This window comes from Miniopterus natalensis, chromosome 5 (assembly GCF_054644295.1).
Source record: "Miniopterus natalensis isolate mMinNat1 chromosome 5, mMinNat1.hap1, whole genome shotgun sequence".
Classification (NCBI taxonomy): domain Eukaryota; kingdom Metazoa; phylum Chordata; class Mammalia; order Chiroptera; family Miniopteridae; genus Miniopterus; species Miniopterus natalensis.
The window spans coordinates 72,260,453-72,277,581 of record NC_142085.1 but is presented as its reverse complement, the minus strand read 5'-3'; the positions used below and the strand labels follow the sequence as shown (position 1 = coordinate 72,277,581).

The window sequence follows — 17,129 nt, the reverse complement described above, 5'->3', positions numbered from 1 at the left end:
AAGCCCCCTTGCTAGGTATGGATATCGCTGTGCTAATTGTGCTCACAGGGGAATAGCACAGTGGCGGGAGGCCAGAGATGGTGCTCCGTTGGAGGAATGCCTTTTAGTAGAGAAACGTTCAATGGAAACTTGGGCCCTGGCGAGCAGAGCTGTGGGTTTGAAGACCCTGAAGGAAGCCTAGCGTTTGCCCATTGGAATAGCAATTGAGTCAGGCTTCCCTTGGTTGAGTCCAGCCGTGAAACTGGTGCCAAGGAAGAAGCCTTGGCCCCCTAATTCCATTTCTGAGCTCGCCTCTGTTGGACGCCCCTTGTGCTTCCACCAGTCAGGACATAGAAGCAGGAATTGGGAGAGTGGGAATTTACCCCTCCCGTATCTCTACGCCATCGCCTATGCCAATCTCATGCATCTTTCACGTCCTTTGTGATTTTTAATGCTGTTTTACAGTAGGAAGGAGTAGGGTGAAGAAAAGCCAAAAAAAAAAAAAGAGGAAGAACATTTAAGGAACAGTGTAAGTACTTTGCACTTGGGATCATCCCAAAAGAGGGTAGTTTTTTTTTAAATAAAACAAAAAAATAATGTAGCATTTTATACACTCCATTTTACCACCATCCATAGGAAAAGATAGAGGCTGATTGTCCGATGGTACTAAAGTCCTAAAAATTTAGAAGGTACGGAGACACATTTCCCTCCCTGGAACTGTATGAAAATTATTTCCTTTGTTTAAAAAGAAACATTTTGCTCTTATAATCTTTAGGGAGGTAAGAAAAAATGGAAGTGCTCTCATGCCAAAAATTTGCTGTCTGTGGAGAAGTTTAGACAAATATACTATCTGACCCTTGTAAGAAGTGAGTGAAAACCTCGATCTTGAGAAAATTCAGCATAAACTACAACATGCATAATGACAGTGTTACTATGCAGAACACTTAGGATGCTCCATAAGCCTCAGTAGGCAGCAGGAAAAGGTTAAGCTCTACCTACATGGCCTTCATGCACAGTTCAAGTGAATTAATATCAATTAGTTCATCCATTCAACGAATATTTTGGAATGTCCTATATATGAAAATCTTAGTGCTGTCAAATGTTCCAAGTGCACAGGTATAATTAGCATGCTCTTAAGGAACTTAGAGTCTTCTAGCAGTGATAAAATAAACTTAGAGATGGCAGAGACTGCTATTTAGCATCAGTATCTCTTTCTTCTAGTGTTCAGCTAAATGGCTACACACCCCTTGCAGTTAGGTGTTGCATATAATTTTTAGATCTTGGTTAACGAGATGTAAGCAGAGTGCTGTTGGCGATGTCTGGGAAGGCCTTCTAAGGAGAGCTGACCGATTTGAGAGGTGGGCCCTTTGCCTTCCTTCTTCCTTCCTCCGACCTGTTTCCTGGAACACATACGGTTTGAGCTTTAGCAGCTCTCTTGAACGATCAGGTGACCCTCAGGATGGAAATGTCAGACTGGACAAATCAAAACATAGACTAAGTCCTTATGAGCAAGGCGTCTACAAACCAGACCTAAGCAGCATGCTTCACATTGCTTTTACATTAGAGAGTGACTGAACTCTGTCTCATTCAGGCCAGGCTTAATATTAATTAACACATTTAATTACTATAATTAGTGCTAGGAAGTGATCAATAATATTATATAGATACAAATAAAATGCCATGGCCTAGCCGGTGTGGCTCAGTTGGTTGAGCATAGTCTATGACCAAGAGGTCGCTGGTTCAATTCCCTGTCAAGACATACACCCTGGTTGTGGTCTTAATCCCCAGTAGGATGTTTCTCTCTCTCTCACCCTCTCCCTTCCTCTGTCTCTAAAATATCAATAAAAACATATATATTTTTTAAATGCCATGAGAAGAGAGGAAGGGAAATGGTGATGACCAGAGAGGGTTTGCTGAGGAGGTGGTAAATTAGCCAGCTGGAGCTGCCATAACAAAATAGCACAGACTGGTGGCTTAAACAACATAAATTTACTTTCTCACAGATCTGGAGGGTAGAAGTCCAAGATCAAGGTGCTGTGAGAGCGGTTTTCTGGTCACAGCTCTTCCTGCTTAGTGGAGGGTTGTCTTCTTGCTGTGTCCTGCCCTGGCCTTTCCTCTGTGTGTGTGAGGGAGAGAGATCTCTGGTGTCTCTTCGTCTCCTTCTTATAAGGCCAGCAGTCCTATAGGATTATGTTCCAACCTTTATGACTCCGTTCAACCTTCATTATCTCCCTAAGGGCCCTGTTTCCAAATATATTCACATTACGGGTTAAGGCTTCAAATATCAATTTTGATGGGACACAATCCAGTCCATACAGGTGTGGGACTATTCCTGCATAAAACCCCATGTGAACTAGGTTTGTAAATTAAATATACAAAAACTGCCAGTGTTGGAAACAAGGGAACCAAATAATTAGAGATAGGGTTATCCAGGGTGTGCATGTAAAACAAGAGTGGTTCCAGTCGATCGGACTCTAAAGGGAATTGAACTATAAGAACCATAAATTGGAAGACAGAATTGGAAAGCTAGTTGGAAGACTGAATGCCCTGCTCAAGTTTGGACTTCATTGTTCAGATAATGAGGAGTCATTGAAGGTTTATGAGCTGAGGAATGACACAGTTAGAGTTGAACTTCAGAAAGATAATTGGTGGGTAGAGTGTATGAGAGATTGGAGTGAGTGAAAGCTGGAAACAGAGAACTGTAAAAAAAGACTATTGCACTAGTTCGGGGAAAAGATAATGACCTGAAAGTTATACCATTCCAATTAAGTACAATCATTTTTTTTTTGCTTTTAAAATGCAATTTTTAATATTTTTCTTATCTCTATTTTTCCATTTGATTTTTGGCATGCTTATCCTGCAGCCTTTGTTTTGGCATTTTGTGTTCTGAAGACTTAACCCCACTATTGAGAAAGTCTTATAGGCAAGTACGTGGAATTCACACCCATTGATTAAGGAATTTTTGGAAATTTCAAAGAGAGAAAAAAAATCGCCTGTCAGATATCCAGAATATCCACTATGCAATTGGATTCGTCTACCCGTAAGAAAGCTTACAGTTTTGGGTTTTATAAAACTCCAATGTCTCACAATTAAAAATGTAACTGTCTATGGAAAATGCTAATCCAGGCATTTGAATTTTATTGAGACATCTTGTATTTAACCACACAAATTGACGGCTAAATGAACACTCATCATGTTAACCATACCATTCAAAATAAATATCAATGTCTATTATGTAAATAGGAACAAACAAAACAAAAATTCTCGGCAAGACCTCTTGTGTAGCAAAAACAGCATATTTTACTTTTGTTTTAGCTACTGAGTTGTTTAGTTTTTCATGTTTTTTTTTTTGTTTTGTTTTATTTTGTTTTAAACAACCTCATTTCTTTCATGCTGGAATTCAGCCCATAGTCCTATCCATGATAACCAGAACAGCAGTCCATTTGGCGTTGACCGAGCTGATGCTTAGCTGAAAAAATTTGTTTCCAAATAGCCACTCTAGTCCTGTTGCTCATTTCTTTCCCAGACCAGAGGCTCTGTGGTTTATAACACATCCTTGTAGTTTCTTCCCAATGCCAGAATTACAATCTACACCCCTAGTTTGCAGAGCAGAAAAATATATAATTATCAATAAATAGCTAATGTCTTGCTCCATCATGAGCAAGACACTTATTGGGAATACAAATGGAACCTCTGTTCACTGACTCATGAACCTTAGATTCAGATGTGTTTTTTAAAAAGATCCTCCACCCTCCTCAATTCTCTCCAACAAGAAAGTTCCAGGAGCTCTGGCCCATTTGAAATTGCTCTGGAATAGCCTGGGCCTCCCTAGAAGGAGGCTCATGCTTGTCTCTTGCTGGTGCTTCTCCATTACCATATTTCCCTGCCATTCTCCAGTTCTACAAGCTGGCTGCTGAGTGATGGCTGCCACCCAAGGGGCAATCTGATGCCTTCTCTTCCTCTGCCCCTAGGTACTGGTTGATCAGGATCCATGCCCAGGTATGTTCATCTGTACTTCACCAGGCTCCAACAGGCCCTGCCTTCGCTAGACTTCCACTGCCGAGACTACAAAACAGAGCTGCTGGGGAATCTCCCTGTCTCATAGATGTTCTAATTTGAATAAAATGGAATTAGATTTCTTTGTAATTTTTAAAATTCTGGTACTAGATCATGGAAACTAGATAGAAATAAGGACCACCTTAGGGACTAATATGAAAAATACTCCAGCCTCCACTGTCCTACTCAACTCTTTCTTCTTTCCTTAAAATTAGTTCTTTCTCATAAAGTTTCTTCATTCCTTAGACCACCAACTCCCCCAGATACATCTGAATTATAGGGTGAAATAGCAGAGGCAGGGAAGCTGGAATTGCAACAATAAAGCCTTAGCAATTCTTGTAAAAGGCTCTGCTTCCCTGCTATTTGTAGCATTGCATCTAGCAGTTGGCTTCAGCCCCTGGGAAAGTGGAGCACAGGTCAAGGTAATGGGAGAAATCACCATTGGAAGGAACCAGAAACAAGTTGATAAATGGAGTGGTCACTGTTGCTATAAATAATGAACTAGACTAACCTATATCTAGGAAGAGTAAAAGTTGGCAACATTCAAAACATATATTTGAAAACTTCATTTTAGCACTCTCAAAAATGAGGGTAAATGACTCCAAAAACTGATCTTTTTTTTCACAGCTAAGAGTATTTGGCTTCCCTTAAAAGGACTCTAGCTAGCTTCCCCCCATCCGTACTTCAGTCAAAGACATCTGGATGCAAATTCTGATCTAGTAGATCTTCAGTCCTAGTTTCCTAACCTCCCTGGAAGCACACACAGAATCAGGCTTCAACCACAGAGGTGTCTGTGTTTAACTTCTGAGAAGGACATTATAATTCCTAGGATAAACTCCACTTGGTCCTTATGTATTGCTTTCAGATATTACTGGATTCAATTTGCTAATACTTTGTTTCTTACAATGTTTTTGTTGGGTTTTGATACCAGAAGTATGCTGACACCAAAAGCTAGAGTTAGAAAGGGTTTCTACCTACTCTATCTTCTGAAAAAAATTTGTGTAGCTTTATTGGTATTACCCCTCGAATGTTTCATAGAACTAACCAAAACAGCCACCTGATTGTAGTTTTCTTTGTGGAAAGGTTTGTAGATGAACAGGAAAATAATAACGATTCAGGAAATGGTGCTGACATAATTGTTGCAGAAGGAAAAATATTAAAACTGGATCTCTCTCTCACACACACACATTTACAAACACAAAATTGAAGGTTTATTTAAGGTCTAATTTAAAAAGAAAACACTGAAACTTTAAAAAAATACATGGAAGGTTTTTAATGCATATATATAACAAGGATTAATATACAGAACACATATATAACTCTTAAACATCAACCAATAAAGGACAATTGATAGACAAATGAACATAATCATGAACAGGCAAATTAAAAGAAGAGGGTTTGTTATATGACCAATAAACAAATGAAAATACATTTGCTGGAAAGCTGAGATCTGTAGAGGAAAATAAAAAAGATACGCAATTGCATAGTCATCGGGTTGGGTGGGGACACTTGGATATTTGACAATGGAGAAAATAAAGTGGCATAAGCATTGCTAAAAGAGTTACTTGAAAGAGAGTCAGGAAGTTACTAAGAAAGTGGGGCCTGTGCACATCCTGTGCCTCAGTTCTCAGAGCTGCTGTTATGTTGCTAACCTGCTGCTAAACTCAGCTCCTGGCTGAGCCATTAACATCCTGGAACAACTGTTACGTGGACAAATATGGGCTCTACTCCTTCCCTGTAGTTTTCAACTCCCTCATTTGCATACTTGGCACTAACCCAGCCCTGTAAACATAGCCATCAGTCTTTCACTTGTATGAAAGAATTGCATTTTCTGGGTTTGCCTTTATAAACCCTGCTTTTATTTGTTCTCTCCCCTCTTGAGTTGCCACTTGAATCTGTGTCTACTGGATTGCAATCCTTTTGCTCAATTAAATGCCTTTTGTTCTTTATTACAACCTGAACCTCTTTGGTTAGCTTACTTATTCTCATGGAATATGAAAAACAACATTAAGACTATACGCTTCCATTGCAGTATGATTTGTTAAAACAACTTCGGAGAGATTTGATAAAATACATACACCTTAGGACTCCGAAATTCTATGTGCACTATATACCTAGAGAAACTGAGTCATATATCTAAAGAAAATATACAGAATTATTCAAAACAGCAATGTTTATGCTAAAAGAACACAGGAAACACCTTAATGTTGAACAACATAGGAATGAATAAAAATTGTAATAATAGATCCATGTAATGGCTTACTATATAGCAATGAAAAGAAATGAATGAATGAGTGACTAAATAAACTTTACAAATATAATGTTGAGAGAAACTAGTAAGTTGCAGAGGAATCCATACAGCATGACACTAGAAAGCATAAAAACATGCAAAAAAAATATTATAACATTGCTTAGGGAGTGAGAGAGAGGTGCAATACATTCTAATTAAAGTGTAAAGAAATGGTTGGAAATGATAAAGCTCAAATGAGGGTAACAATTATCTTTGAGAAACAAGAAAATTTGATCAAGTAAAAATATATTTCTGCTTGATTTTAATGCTACATTTTTGTTTATGTATTTATTTTTTCTCCCCCTCTCTCTTCCTCTCTCCAAAATCAATAAAGATATATCTAAGTTTTTATTCTTATGCCAAATGGTGGCTTCACCTTTTTTTATACTTGTATGTCTGAAATACAATATATTTCACGGGAAAAGGAAAACAACTTACATATTAATAGGCTAAAAAGACAAATATTATACAATTATAGCAGAGGTGGGAAAACTCTTGACATAATCCAATCTTCATCTTCAAAACTCTTAGCAAAGGAGTGGAAGGCAGTGTCCATAACAGGATAAAAGAATACAAAAAACTAAACACCACACATCTTGGAAACTTACAAAGTGTTCACTTACAATTCGCATGAAGGCCAAGCTGCCTACTTCTCATCAACATTATGTGGTGGGTCATCTGTCCTGACCAGCGACGGACAAGACATGAAACTGTGATTGGAAAGGGGGAGCCAGATAGCCTGGCGCGGGCCCAGCTCTCCCTTTGCCCTCCCAGCTGCGGCTCAGCCTGCTCCCCTCTCCCTGGGGGTCCTGTCCCCGAGCCCCCTGCCCAGGGGGACAGAACCACAGCTCCCCACTTTCTGAGTAATTTGCAGCCTGAATTTGTCCTTGCTGTTCTCGTAGGAAAAAGAAGTCCCTGAGACTACTGTTCCCATCTCCCTTTCTCAAACGCTGAAGACGCACTGCCCAGGTCTGCTTTGCCTGCCCCTTGCACGCTTCTCCTTTCTCATTTCAGAGCTGCTTTCTTCGCAGGGGAATCGCATCCAAACGGCCCCTCCTGCGTGTCTAGGCTCAGGGGACGCACACCGTGGGACCCTGCGGGCCACCCTGCACACACTTCCCACGCTTACAGTCCTCGCCACCCGAGGGCTTGCTTTATCCGCCATCCCCAAATCTCTTTTACACACAAAAAACCAACTGTGTCTTCACACTCCTTGGGGGAAGTCGATTTTTCTTACTCAAAAAGAGGAGCAGAAGAAAGATCTTTTCAAGTGAAAAATCTTACTAAACCAATCCTCTTAGTATAAACAACAGAAAGCGATGATTCAAGAGACCATTCATTATAGTAATAAAATCTTACACTTACAAGGCATTTTACAGGTTTTTAAGTACTTTTATATCTATTAGCTTGGCATTTTCACACTCATTTGACCCCAGGATATTAATATTATTATTAATTAGAGGTATAATAGAAAAAATATGAGATACAATGTATGCTTAGATGAACATGAGTAGCAAAAAATGATTTCATAGATAAAATTATTTCCAAAAAGTAATCAAAATTCAATTTTTAAAGATATGTACAGAATTCTCATGAAACCTCATTTCAGAAGTTTTTAGAAGAATCCTGTGAGAGAAGCACGGCAAGTCCTGTGCTGTCATTTATGGAAAGTGTTATTTTTCTGTCATTAATACTTTCAGATTATTACATAAAACCACTGTGACGCCAAAAATGGGGACACAATGGAAACACTGAATTCATCTACTTCTTAGATTCTGTGTCCCTGCCAGACTTTATCCACACATACTTGGTTTCATAAGCATGGCATGCTATCAAGTCCCATCTTTTCATTCAGCAGATACTATGTCAGAGGCACTTGTCTAATTGCTATATTCATAATTCTCTTTTTAGTGGTTATATGGTCTTACAGGATACTAATAAGCTAAAATTTAATTGTTGGCTTTCCAATTGTTGGGCATATAGATTATATTCAGAGAATATCAGGGAATGTGCTGTTTCCTTTCCATTTAAAATAATGCCAGAGCACAAGCCACTGAGGACAGGGCCACTGTGTTGCTTCAGGCCAGTCATGTAATTCCAGCCACCGGTACCTCGGTGCACGGGAGCACTCAGGGAGGACTTACTGACCCTCTGAATGAATAGAATTTTGCCTTTCAAATTGTACTTTAAAATCGCTTTTCGAAATAACTGCTGGAATGAATATATATTAAAACTAGCAGTGTGTGAATATACCAGTTTCATCCCTTCCTCATTAAAACTGGATATTTCATTGATTTAAAAACACATTATTTTTATTTTTCATATATAATACATTGTAAAGAGCATCTCTTTGGTGATAAAGTTGAATCTATTTTATATTTTTATTTAATTATATTTGTTCTTTTTCTAATTGTTGGTTCAGGTTTGGAAATGGACGTTCAGGGAAATTGGATAAGGGAGCATTAGTCTCTAGAGTCGAGATTAGGTAGGTATCAAATCTCCAATCTTCCGATACATTAAAATGTGAGCTCTACCAAGACACTCCAAATAGTTAATTTTTGAAGCAGCAATTTTGATTAATTAATTGACTCTGCAGGTAGGATATTTGTTCCTTGGCATCTATAGAAATAATGAATATACTCTTCTCAAGTCCCAGATTGTTATAGATTTTATTTAGCTGAACCTCCTATAATTTTGCTAATATTAAGAGTAACCAGTAAGCACTGACTATTTGAATTCAATAAATTATTTTCTTAATTTTAAAATGTTTTTAAAGGTACTTAAAATTTGGAGGGTTTGAGAGGACTTTATTTTATAGATTAAAATCCCTCCACTGCTTGTATGTTTTAAGTCAATTGCATTTTGCAGATCCTCTAACTGCCATCCTATGAAAAATCACAGAATAGTTTCTGAATATTAAATGTAGCTTCACAGAAAATAAAATTTCAGGGTGTGGGAAAAAAGGAAATGTCTTAGCTTCTCTTTCATAGAGGTTTAAGGATATCAAGGCCATACCTTTCTGTGAGGAGGTTAAGATATCAGGAGAAAATTAGACTTTAACTAAGCATTATAGCTTTTAATGCTTAATTTCTGGTACTTTTAGACAAAGTTTTATTAATGTGAAGCATAATTAAACCAGGTGTGCTAGAGTAAGAATGATAGGGCCAAGTGTAGCTGGAGGGAGAGCTGAGGTGGCCACTGGATGGGAGCTGGCTTGAAACATCATTTTAGGACAGCCGGTGACCCACACCCCATATGTGACACACCCCACAGGCACAGCTAAGGGGAGCTAAGCTTTTAGTCACCAAAGCTCTTATCCCCACTTCCCAGTGAAACTGCTCTAAATCAGTAGTCAGAGAATGATGATAACATATCTGTAAGTTTAATGTTTGAGAGAATGGTCATCCTTGTTTGCAGAACACATAATTTGTACAAATCTACACATGCACACACATATGCATATATACATATACATGCACACACATACATGTAAATGTATACTCGATTTTCTATCGCAATGTCCGTGTTTCCTGTAATTCTTTTTCCCAAAACTATTGCTCCTCCTAGATCTTTGTAACAATATCACACTTCTCTAGTAGATAGTTGCAGAAAAGAAGCCTGTTCCCAGCAGGAAAGTTGCCACATTACAAAGCAAAGTGCAGTTTTCTAGAGCTTTAAAGACCCTCAGGATCTTATGATTTGTACTGGGCCCCCGTTTAGACTTGGAATAATCCTCAGTATATATGCAGCCTGCACAAATTCTGTGCAAAATAAAATATTCATCTTGAAGGATAAATTACACAGCAATTTCTCTGCAAGGTATGTTGCTTTTAATTTTATTCTGTGCAATAGTTCTTAGATGATTTCATCCAGGCCATTGGGATTTGGTAAAATCGGAGCTTGGATTTGAGAGGGATTCCAAACAGTTAAAGTGGCATGCCCTCTGGCGTTCCCTTGTAGTAGTGCCACAAGAAGACTTCAGCTTGAGTAATAGTGAAGGGAAAGATGAAAGTAAGGGGTATATGGATTTTTTTGGCCTAAACGAAATAAATTTTAACAATAACTGAGGTACTTCTAAGGAAACACCGTATGAGGCTTTCTTGGGAACCCACTGAAGGAACCTCTTCATTCTTATCTCACTCCTTAGGCTTTGTCGAGTTTATGTGACATGTTTTCCCTCAGCTACAGCCAGTTCTTTTGCCCTCAAAGCTTTGGTCCTATATCTTTTGGCCTCTGAGAGGAGTCACTCTAATCAGTCAGTGAACAAATACTTATTTAGTTCCCAGTGTCAGGTACTGTGTTCGTTGCTGGGGAAAAAAAAGATGAAGGGGGTACTTTAAATTTTCTCACTTGCCCTCGAATCTTTTCTGAGTATCCGGGTTTTGCTCATTGATTACTGAAACCCGTTTTTCTCAAATGATGCCGACTTGCAGGTAAACAGATTAGCTTGCTCCTGCTCTTTGGGAATTCCAGCCACCCTTAACTTCTTCCCCCAGAGTTTTTGGAATCCTAAAACTTGTATCAAATGTGCTCGAGAGTTATTCTCTTATACTTAGGGATCAGTCAGCCTTCCTCGGCAGGTATTGAATCCTGGAGGGAGGAGGCGTTCACTTACATGGGGATCAAGAACAGGGAGCCCGGCCGGGCGTGGCTCAGCGGTTGAGCGTTGACCTAGGATCCAGGCGATCGGGGTTCGATTCCCGGTCGGGGCACATGCCTGGGTTGTGGGCTGCATCCAATCAATGCCTCTCTCATCATTGATGTTTCTCTCTCTCTCTCCCTCTCCTTTCCTCTCCCTGAAGTCCATAAAGATATATTTGAAAAACAAAAAAACTGGGAAAGGAGGCTGGCGATGTCTGGAACACTGGGCACGTTATTTGGAAGAATGGTTGTGTGAGAAGTAGGGAGCGAACAAGCATGACGACACTGGACAGGAGCAATAGGAATGAGAACCTGTCCATGTAGGGAGACACGGACAGGAAAGGTGTAATAAGGCCGAAGGTGTAATAAGGAAAGGTGCACATGGTAATTTGTCTAGAGGCTGATTAGACAGAGAAGGTGGTGCCACTACCACAAGGAAGCGTCTCCCCCCCTTCCCACAGGAGAGGGGGCCGGGGGAGCTTGACCAGCAGTATCCCCAGGCCTGGGACTGGCACTAAGGCACAGTTGGAATTGTGATTCTAGAGTTAATTACCAGAAATAAAACATTAGGGGTGTTTTAGCCAGTATTAAAGGTAAGAGTCAAGGACTGGGATATAAAATTCAAACAGAGAGGCACAAAAGGGGGTGGATCTGAAACAAAGCAGGTCAGGTACTGAAAGAGAAGCTGCCTGAGAAACTATAGAAGAATTTGAGGGTCCAGGCTTCCACATCCCTCATGTTTTATGTCGTTTGTCTTCTTTGGAATCCTTGTGGCTTACGACACAGTATAAAAGAACTGACATGTCGCAGTCCAAGCTGGTTTAAAGGCAGAAACCCCCAGAAATTTGGGTTGAATGAGGGAGTCATGCCTTTTGGAAATCAGTTTGCTGTTTTCCACTTACACATCCAGTTCCTCTTTGTGTCTTAGGGGTCAGTAAGCAGAACCTGCACAATTCCAGAATTCTGAAATTATTATTTCAGAAATTTAAGATGAAGTGGGTCAAAATGCATTCTCATTATGTTTTTGAAACCATACCTTTTCACATCTCTACTGTAGCACTTAACTGTTGAAGTGTCCCTATTTGTATTAGAGCCCCTTGAAAGCAAAGGCTATGCTCACTCATTTTTGTATTCTTAGCACCTAGCACAGGATGTCTTTGTTTAAAAAGAAAGTGACAAATATTTTGCGGAGGAAATGAATGAATGAATGAGTGATGAGGTACATGCTCATGAATGGAGTGTGGACAAACCAAGACCAGGTCAGCATCTACATTTGGGTAACCACGTGTTGGGCCTTTAAGTTTCTGTTTGATGTGGGCTGTCAGGAGCTTGCACGAATGAAAAATAAGAAATAAAAACCAAATAAGTGTAATAAAATGTTCCAGATTGTTTAATTTAGCATATAAAATGGAATTCAAAAGAGACCCCCTGGCATCGCATAAAAGTTAAATCAGACTATGAATCAATTTTCTCCATAAGTCTCAAGTGTAAACATTTTTTGAGGAAGATCTAGGTTTGGCGGCCAGCATGGTTGGTTACCTAGGTTATTAATCAGGTGAGTGAAATGGAGACTAATAGATCCCATTTGATGTCTCTTTAGAAGACGATTATATGTCATCTTTATTTTAAAAAGTTATAATTGCCCCAAAGTTTGTTCTCAGGACACCTTCCTGGTTGGACATTATGTAAGGTAGCTCTTGCTGAATTACCAAGCCATGCTAAAATTTAGTGTCTTTAAACAACAACCATTTATTAATCACACAATTCTGCCAATTGGTAATTTGTGCTGATCGAAGCTGGGCAACCTTTCTGGTCTGGACCAAGTTTCGCTGGTGTGCCTGGGGCCTCTCTCCACATCAGCTCTCATTCCCTACCAGGCTAGCTTGGGCTTATTCACGTGGAAGACATGTTACAAGAATATTAAGATAGTGGGTCCCAAAGCACAAGTATTTTTTCCTGTTTCTGCTTGTATAACACTTGCAAATGTCCCACTGGTCAGTTGCAAGTCACAGGATGAGTTCAAACAAAAGGGCCGGAGAAAAACTTGATCGGAAGAAGTTCAAAGTTACTACGGACCCAGGGCAGGAAATAATTTCTGACCATTTTTTAAAATCTGCCACAGAGATGAACCCACATAGATTCATAGATTGCCTAATATATGCTACATACGTTACTTCAATATCCCCATTTTATAAGTGAGGAACTTATTCTAAAAAAATAAAACACACAAAAAATCAAGAGCTCAGATCCATCTCGCTATGGAGCGAGTCCTGGGCCTGGTGCGCATTAAGCGGCCACCAGGAGGGTGAGAACCCAGAGCCGCCATGCCTTCGCCCCGGGCTCCAGCAGCCGGGCACAGCCTCTGCTCCTGACTGCACTGCCACACCCAGGCCCACGCTGAGGCCCGTCGCTCCTGCGCCCTCGCTGGCAGGCTTGGAGCGTGCTCAGAGCTGTGCAGCTGCTACAGAGAGACAATGAGTCCCAACAAACAGCCGAACACGGGCCACCAAGAGGGGCCTTTGTTAAGCTTTAATTATATTACCTCCAGCTTGGGCGAGAGCAGGCTTTCTTTCAAACTAACCAATCTCTTTCCTAATCCTTCCCTGGCTTGTGCAGGATCCTACCCTATCCAATCTGGTCTTTTCCCCTAGACTTTCCCCTAGTCTCTTCCAGGCTAGACTCCACAGCTTTATGTGGTCATTTTGGCTTCTACTGTGTATGCCTCAAAGTTCTGCTTCGTCATCTAGTTTCTACTGTGCATGCATCTAGCAAAGAAATTTCCCCCAACTATTTTATTCCCACCCCTGATAATCCCCACTATCTGGCAGGTTGTCCCCTGGGGAGATTCTTCCCGCTCCCTAGGGAATTGCTCAGGGTTAATTAAATCCCTTCAGTGGAGAACGCAGCAGTTACCTGGGGAGTCTGTGAATGCTATAGCTTCCTAGTAAATCAGGCCCAATGTCCAATTCAGCTCCCTGATTTATTAGGATTAATGTCTAATTCCATTTACTCCCTTCCTTTATTAATAGCTAGCTATCTACCTATGCTAACACCCCCACGGAGGCTTCTTTGTTTTAGAGATCTTGATTTTAATCACTGAACATTTGGGCCACTTGTTTTTTTCTCTTTCCACGCTTTGAATTCTCTCTCTTATGTTTTAAATCCACCAGTAAAGAAACCAGAGGTCCCATGCTCAACCCCAATAAAAACACAACCCCTTCTCTACCCCCCTACACTGCCCTCAAACTCACTGTGTGGCCCCTGGCATGCATCATATAATCCAGGGCTTGTAAGTAATAAACTCTTTTTTTCCTTCAAAGTTTCCTAATGGTTATTGCTGAAGGGAGTCTTGAAATCATAAATAAGAAGAAACACAAGGGTCGGTCCAGTCATCACACCGATTTAGAAAGGGGAGGCGGCTGAGGGCCCAGGTGAGTTGCCTCTAGGCATTGCTAACCGATGGCATTACTATCCACAGACCCAAACAGGCACAGAACAGTAATGTGTTGCACTAGACATTACGATGGCTGCGCTGTCCCTAGGCGATAGAAATTGCTCAGCTCCATTATAATCTTATGGGACCACGCTAGTATATAGTCCGTTGTTTAGCAAAATGTTGTTATGTGGCACATGGCTGTGACTGAATTTAAAAATGGAAAAGCATTTGAATAAACATTTCTCCAAAGATAATATACAAATGGCCAACGGGCAGATGAAAAGATGCTCGGGATCACTTACCATTTGAGGAATGCAAGCCAAATCCACAAGCGTTATCAAAGCAGACCCATTAGCGTGGCTACTATAAAATAAGCAAAAAACCCCAAAAGTTAGTGGCAATAAAAAAGTGTTGATGGGGATGTGGGGAAATCAGAATCCTTGTGCATTGTTAGTGGGAATGCAAAATGGTGCAGCCATTATGGAAAACAGTATGGAGGGTCCTCAAAACATTAAAAATAGAATGAACCTGTGATTCAGCCAATCCTACTTTTAGGTACATTTGCAAAAGAATTCAAGAGCAGAGCCTTAAGAGGCATTTGCATAGCCATGCTCATTGCAGCATTATTCACATTAGCCAAGAGGCAGAAGCAAGCAACCCATCAATCATCGAGTGAGTAGATAAAGAATATGTGGTTTATACGTACAATGGAATACTACGCAGCCTCACAAAAGAGAAATTTTGTCACATGCTACAACATGGATGAACCTCAAGGACATTACGCTAAATGAAAATATCCAGGCACACAAGGACAAATAGTGTGGGATTTCACTCACATGAAGTATCTGAAATAGTCAAAACATAGAAATAGAAAGCAGAAAAAAGGCAGCCCCGAAGGGCTAAAGGGAAGGGGGGTTGGAATTAGGGCTAGAGGGAAGGGTGTGTGGAATTAGTGTTTAAGCTGTTAGAATTTCAGGTTTACAGGATGAAAAAGTTCTAGAGATCTGTTGCACAACAATGTGAATATACTTAACATTACTGAATCATACACTCAAAAATGATTAAGACGGTAAATTTCATGCTATGTGGGGTTTTTTTCTTACCACAATAAAAAAAAAGTGGTTGTAGCACATTCCTTCTCTTCTCATTAGTTTCAAAGTTCAAAAGCACAGCCTTGCTCAGTGAGTTATTTAATCAATGAAGTCTCTGGTTTTACTGAAAACATTGGTGATGACAAAAATGATAGCACTTAATACCACCAAAATTTCACACTTCTGGCCATCTGCTTTTCAGAGAAAGTGCATCTTGAAGACAAATTAACATGTGGCATATGAAAGAAAGGCAGAAAAATTGGGATTCTGCCCAGACCTTCAAAGACTAGCACTATCCATTCCGTTTGAAAGCAGCTTTCTTACATACGGGCAGGTCCTTCACATTCCAGGCCAAGCCGTTTCTTTGTATAAACAGTCTCCCGGCGGCCAATGCATCCCCTGTTCCTCTGTGATAATAGTTCAGCCTCAAGCACAGCCACCTGCGTGCCTCTTGCACCGCATCTCATCACGATGCTTGCTTTCAGGCCTGGTCCTCTTACCTCATTCTTCCCACATGAGGTGGGGAGCAGGTTAGAAAAAGCAATAAAATGTACATCTTCATGGAGCCATAGAAGTTGAGATCTTTTGTTAAGAAGCCTTTAGGCCAGTAACCGAAGGCATCCTTGACATTTTAACACTGAACAAGACTGCACCAGTAGCAGCAGCAGGATTTGGGAACTTGTTAAAAATGCAAATTACCCCCCCCCCCCCCAGGACCTAGGGAATCAGAAGCCAAACGACCTGCCGGTGATCTGTGTTTCCACAGCCCTCCAGGTGATTCTGGTGCCTGCTGAAATTTGGGAGCCACAAAAGCCAAACAAAACCTGTTTTAAAAGTAGATGTGGAAAGAGTGACAGCAGGTGGCAGTGTTTGACTATTTCTGTTTCCCCCATAGACCAGGTCAAATTGCCAAACCGAAAATTCATCGCAAGTTGCTGGTCACTTGGTAAAAAAACCCATTTCATTGGTATTTTTGTTTCCAAAAAGGAAGACAAAACCTTTTTTTTTCTCTGAAAGTATAAAACCAAAATCTAAAACTAAAAAATACATATATATTTTGTATGAACTTTTGGGATATGTAACTTGGAAGTATTTTTTCAATTGCATTACATTGAAATAATAATAATGCCTGTACTGGAACCTCTTAAATATATTCACATAGCGTCAACAGGGTTTTCATTCCTCCTCCCCACACAGGCTACCCTATACTTTTTTCTTCTTCTATTTTATGTAGCCTTGACTTTGACCTGTCCAATTGACATACTGTGTCCCTGGTGAGAACACTGAACTTAAGAACAGTTTAAACTTTGAAAAGGGCTCACTGTGGGACAAGCCAGAATTTTAATCATGGCAAATGGGATGCCGTTGGAAAAGAACCATCCCTGCCCTAAGAGATTTCATGACATTTATATGATTTCACAGTAAGAGAGTCAGGCTTCCCAGAGCCAACGATTCCTTTGCCCACTGCTGAATCCAGCAGCAGCTGCCTTCTGATCATCAGCGGCTAGGGAGTCAGCTGAGACCTGCCTGGCGCTCTCTCAGCTGCCCTCCTGACCCTTCCCGGGCCCCAGGCTTTGGCCCACCCACTGCACATGCTCAGAGGAGCAGCAAGTGACACCACAGTGCCCGCTAGCCA

At 40.5% G+C, this 17,129-nt stretch overlaps 1 protein-coding gene across 1 annotated transcript in view; it reads right to left on the bottom strand.

Annotated features, from left to right (window-relative positions):
* The window catches only part of BPIFA2 (BPI fold containing family A member 2), a 111,293-nt gene extending 95,333 nt beyond the window's left edge, over positions 1-15,960 (bottom strand). The window contains 2 exon segments of the mRNA XM_087817770.1: positions 14,705-14,765; positions 15,818-15,960. Coding sequence (XP_087673896.1) covers positions 14,705-14,765; positions 15,818-15,960 — 204 coding nt within the window.
* Between the last annotated feature and the right edge of the window lie 1,169 nt (positions 15,961-17,129).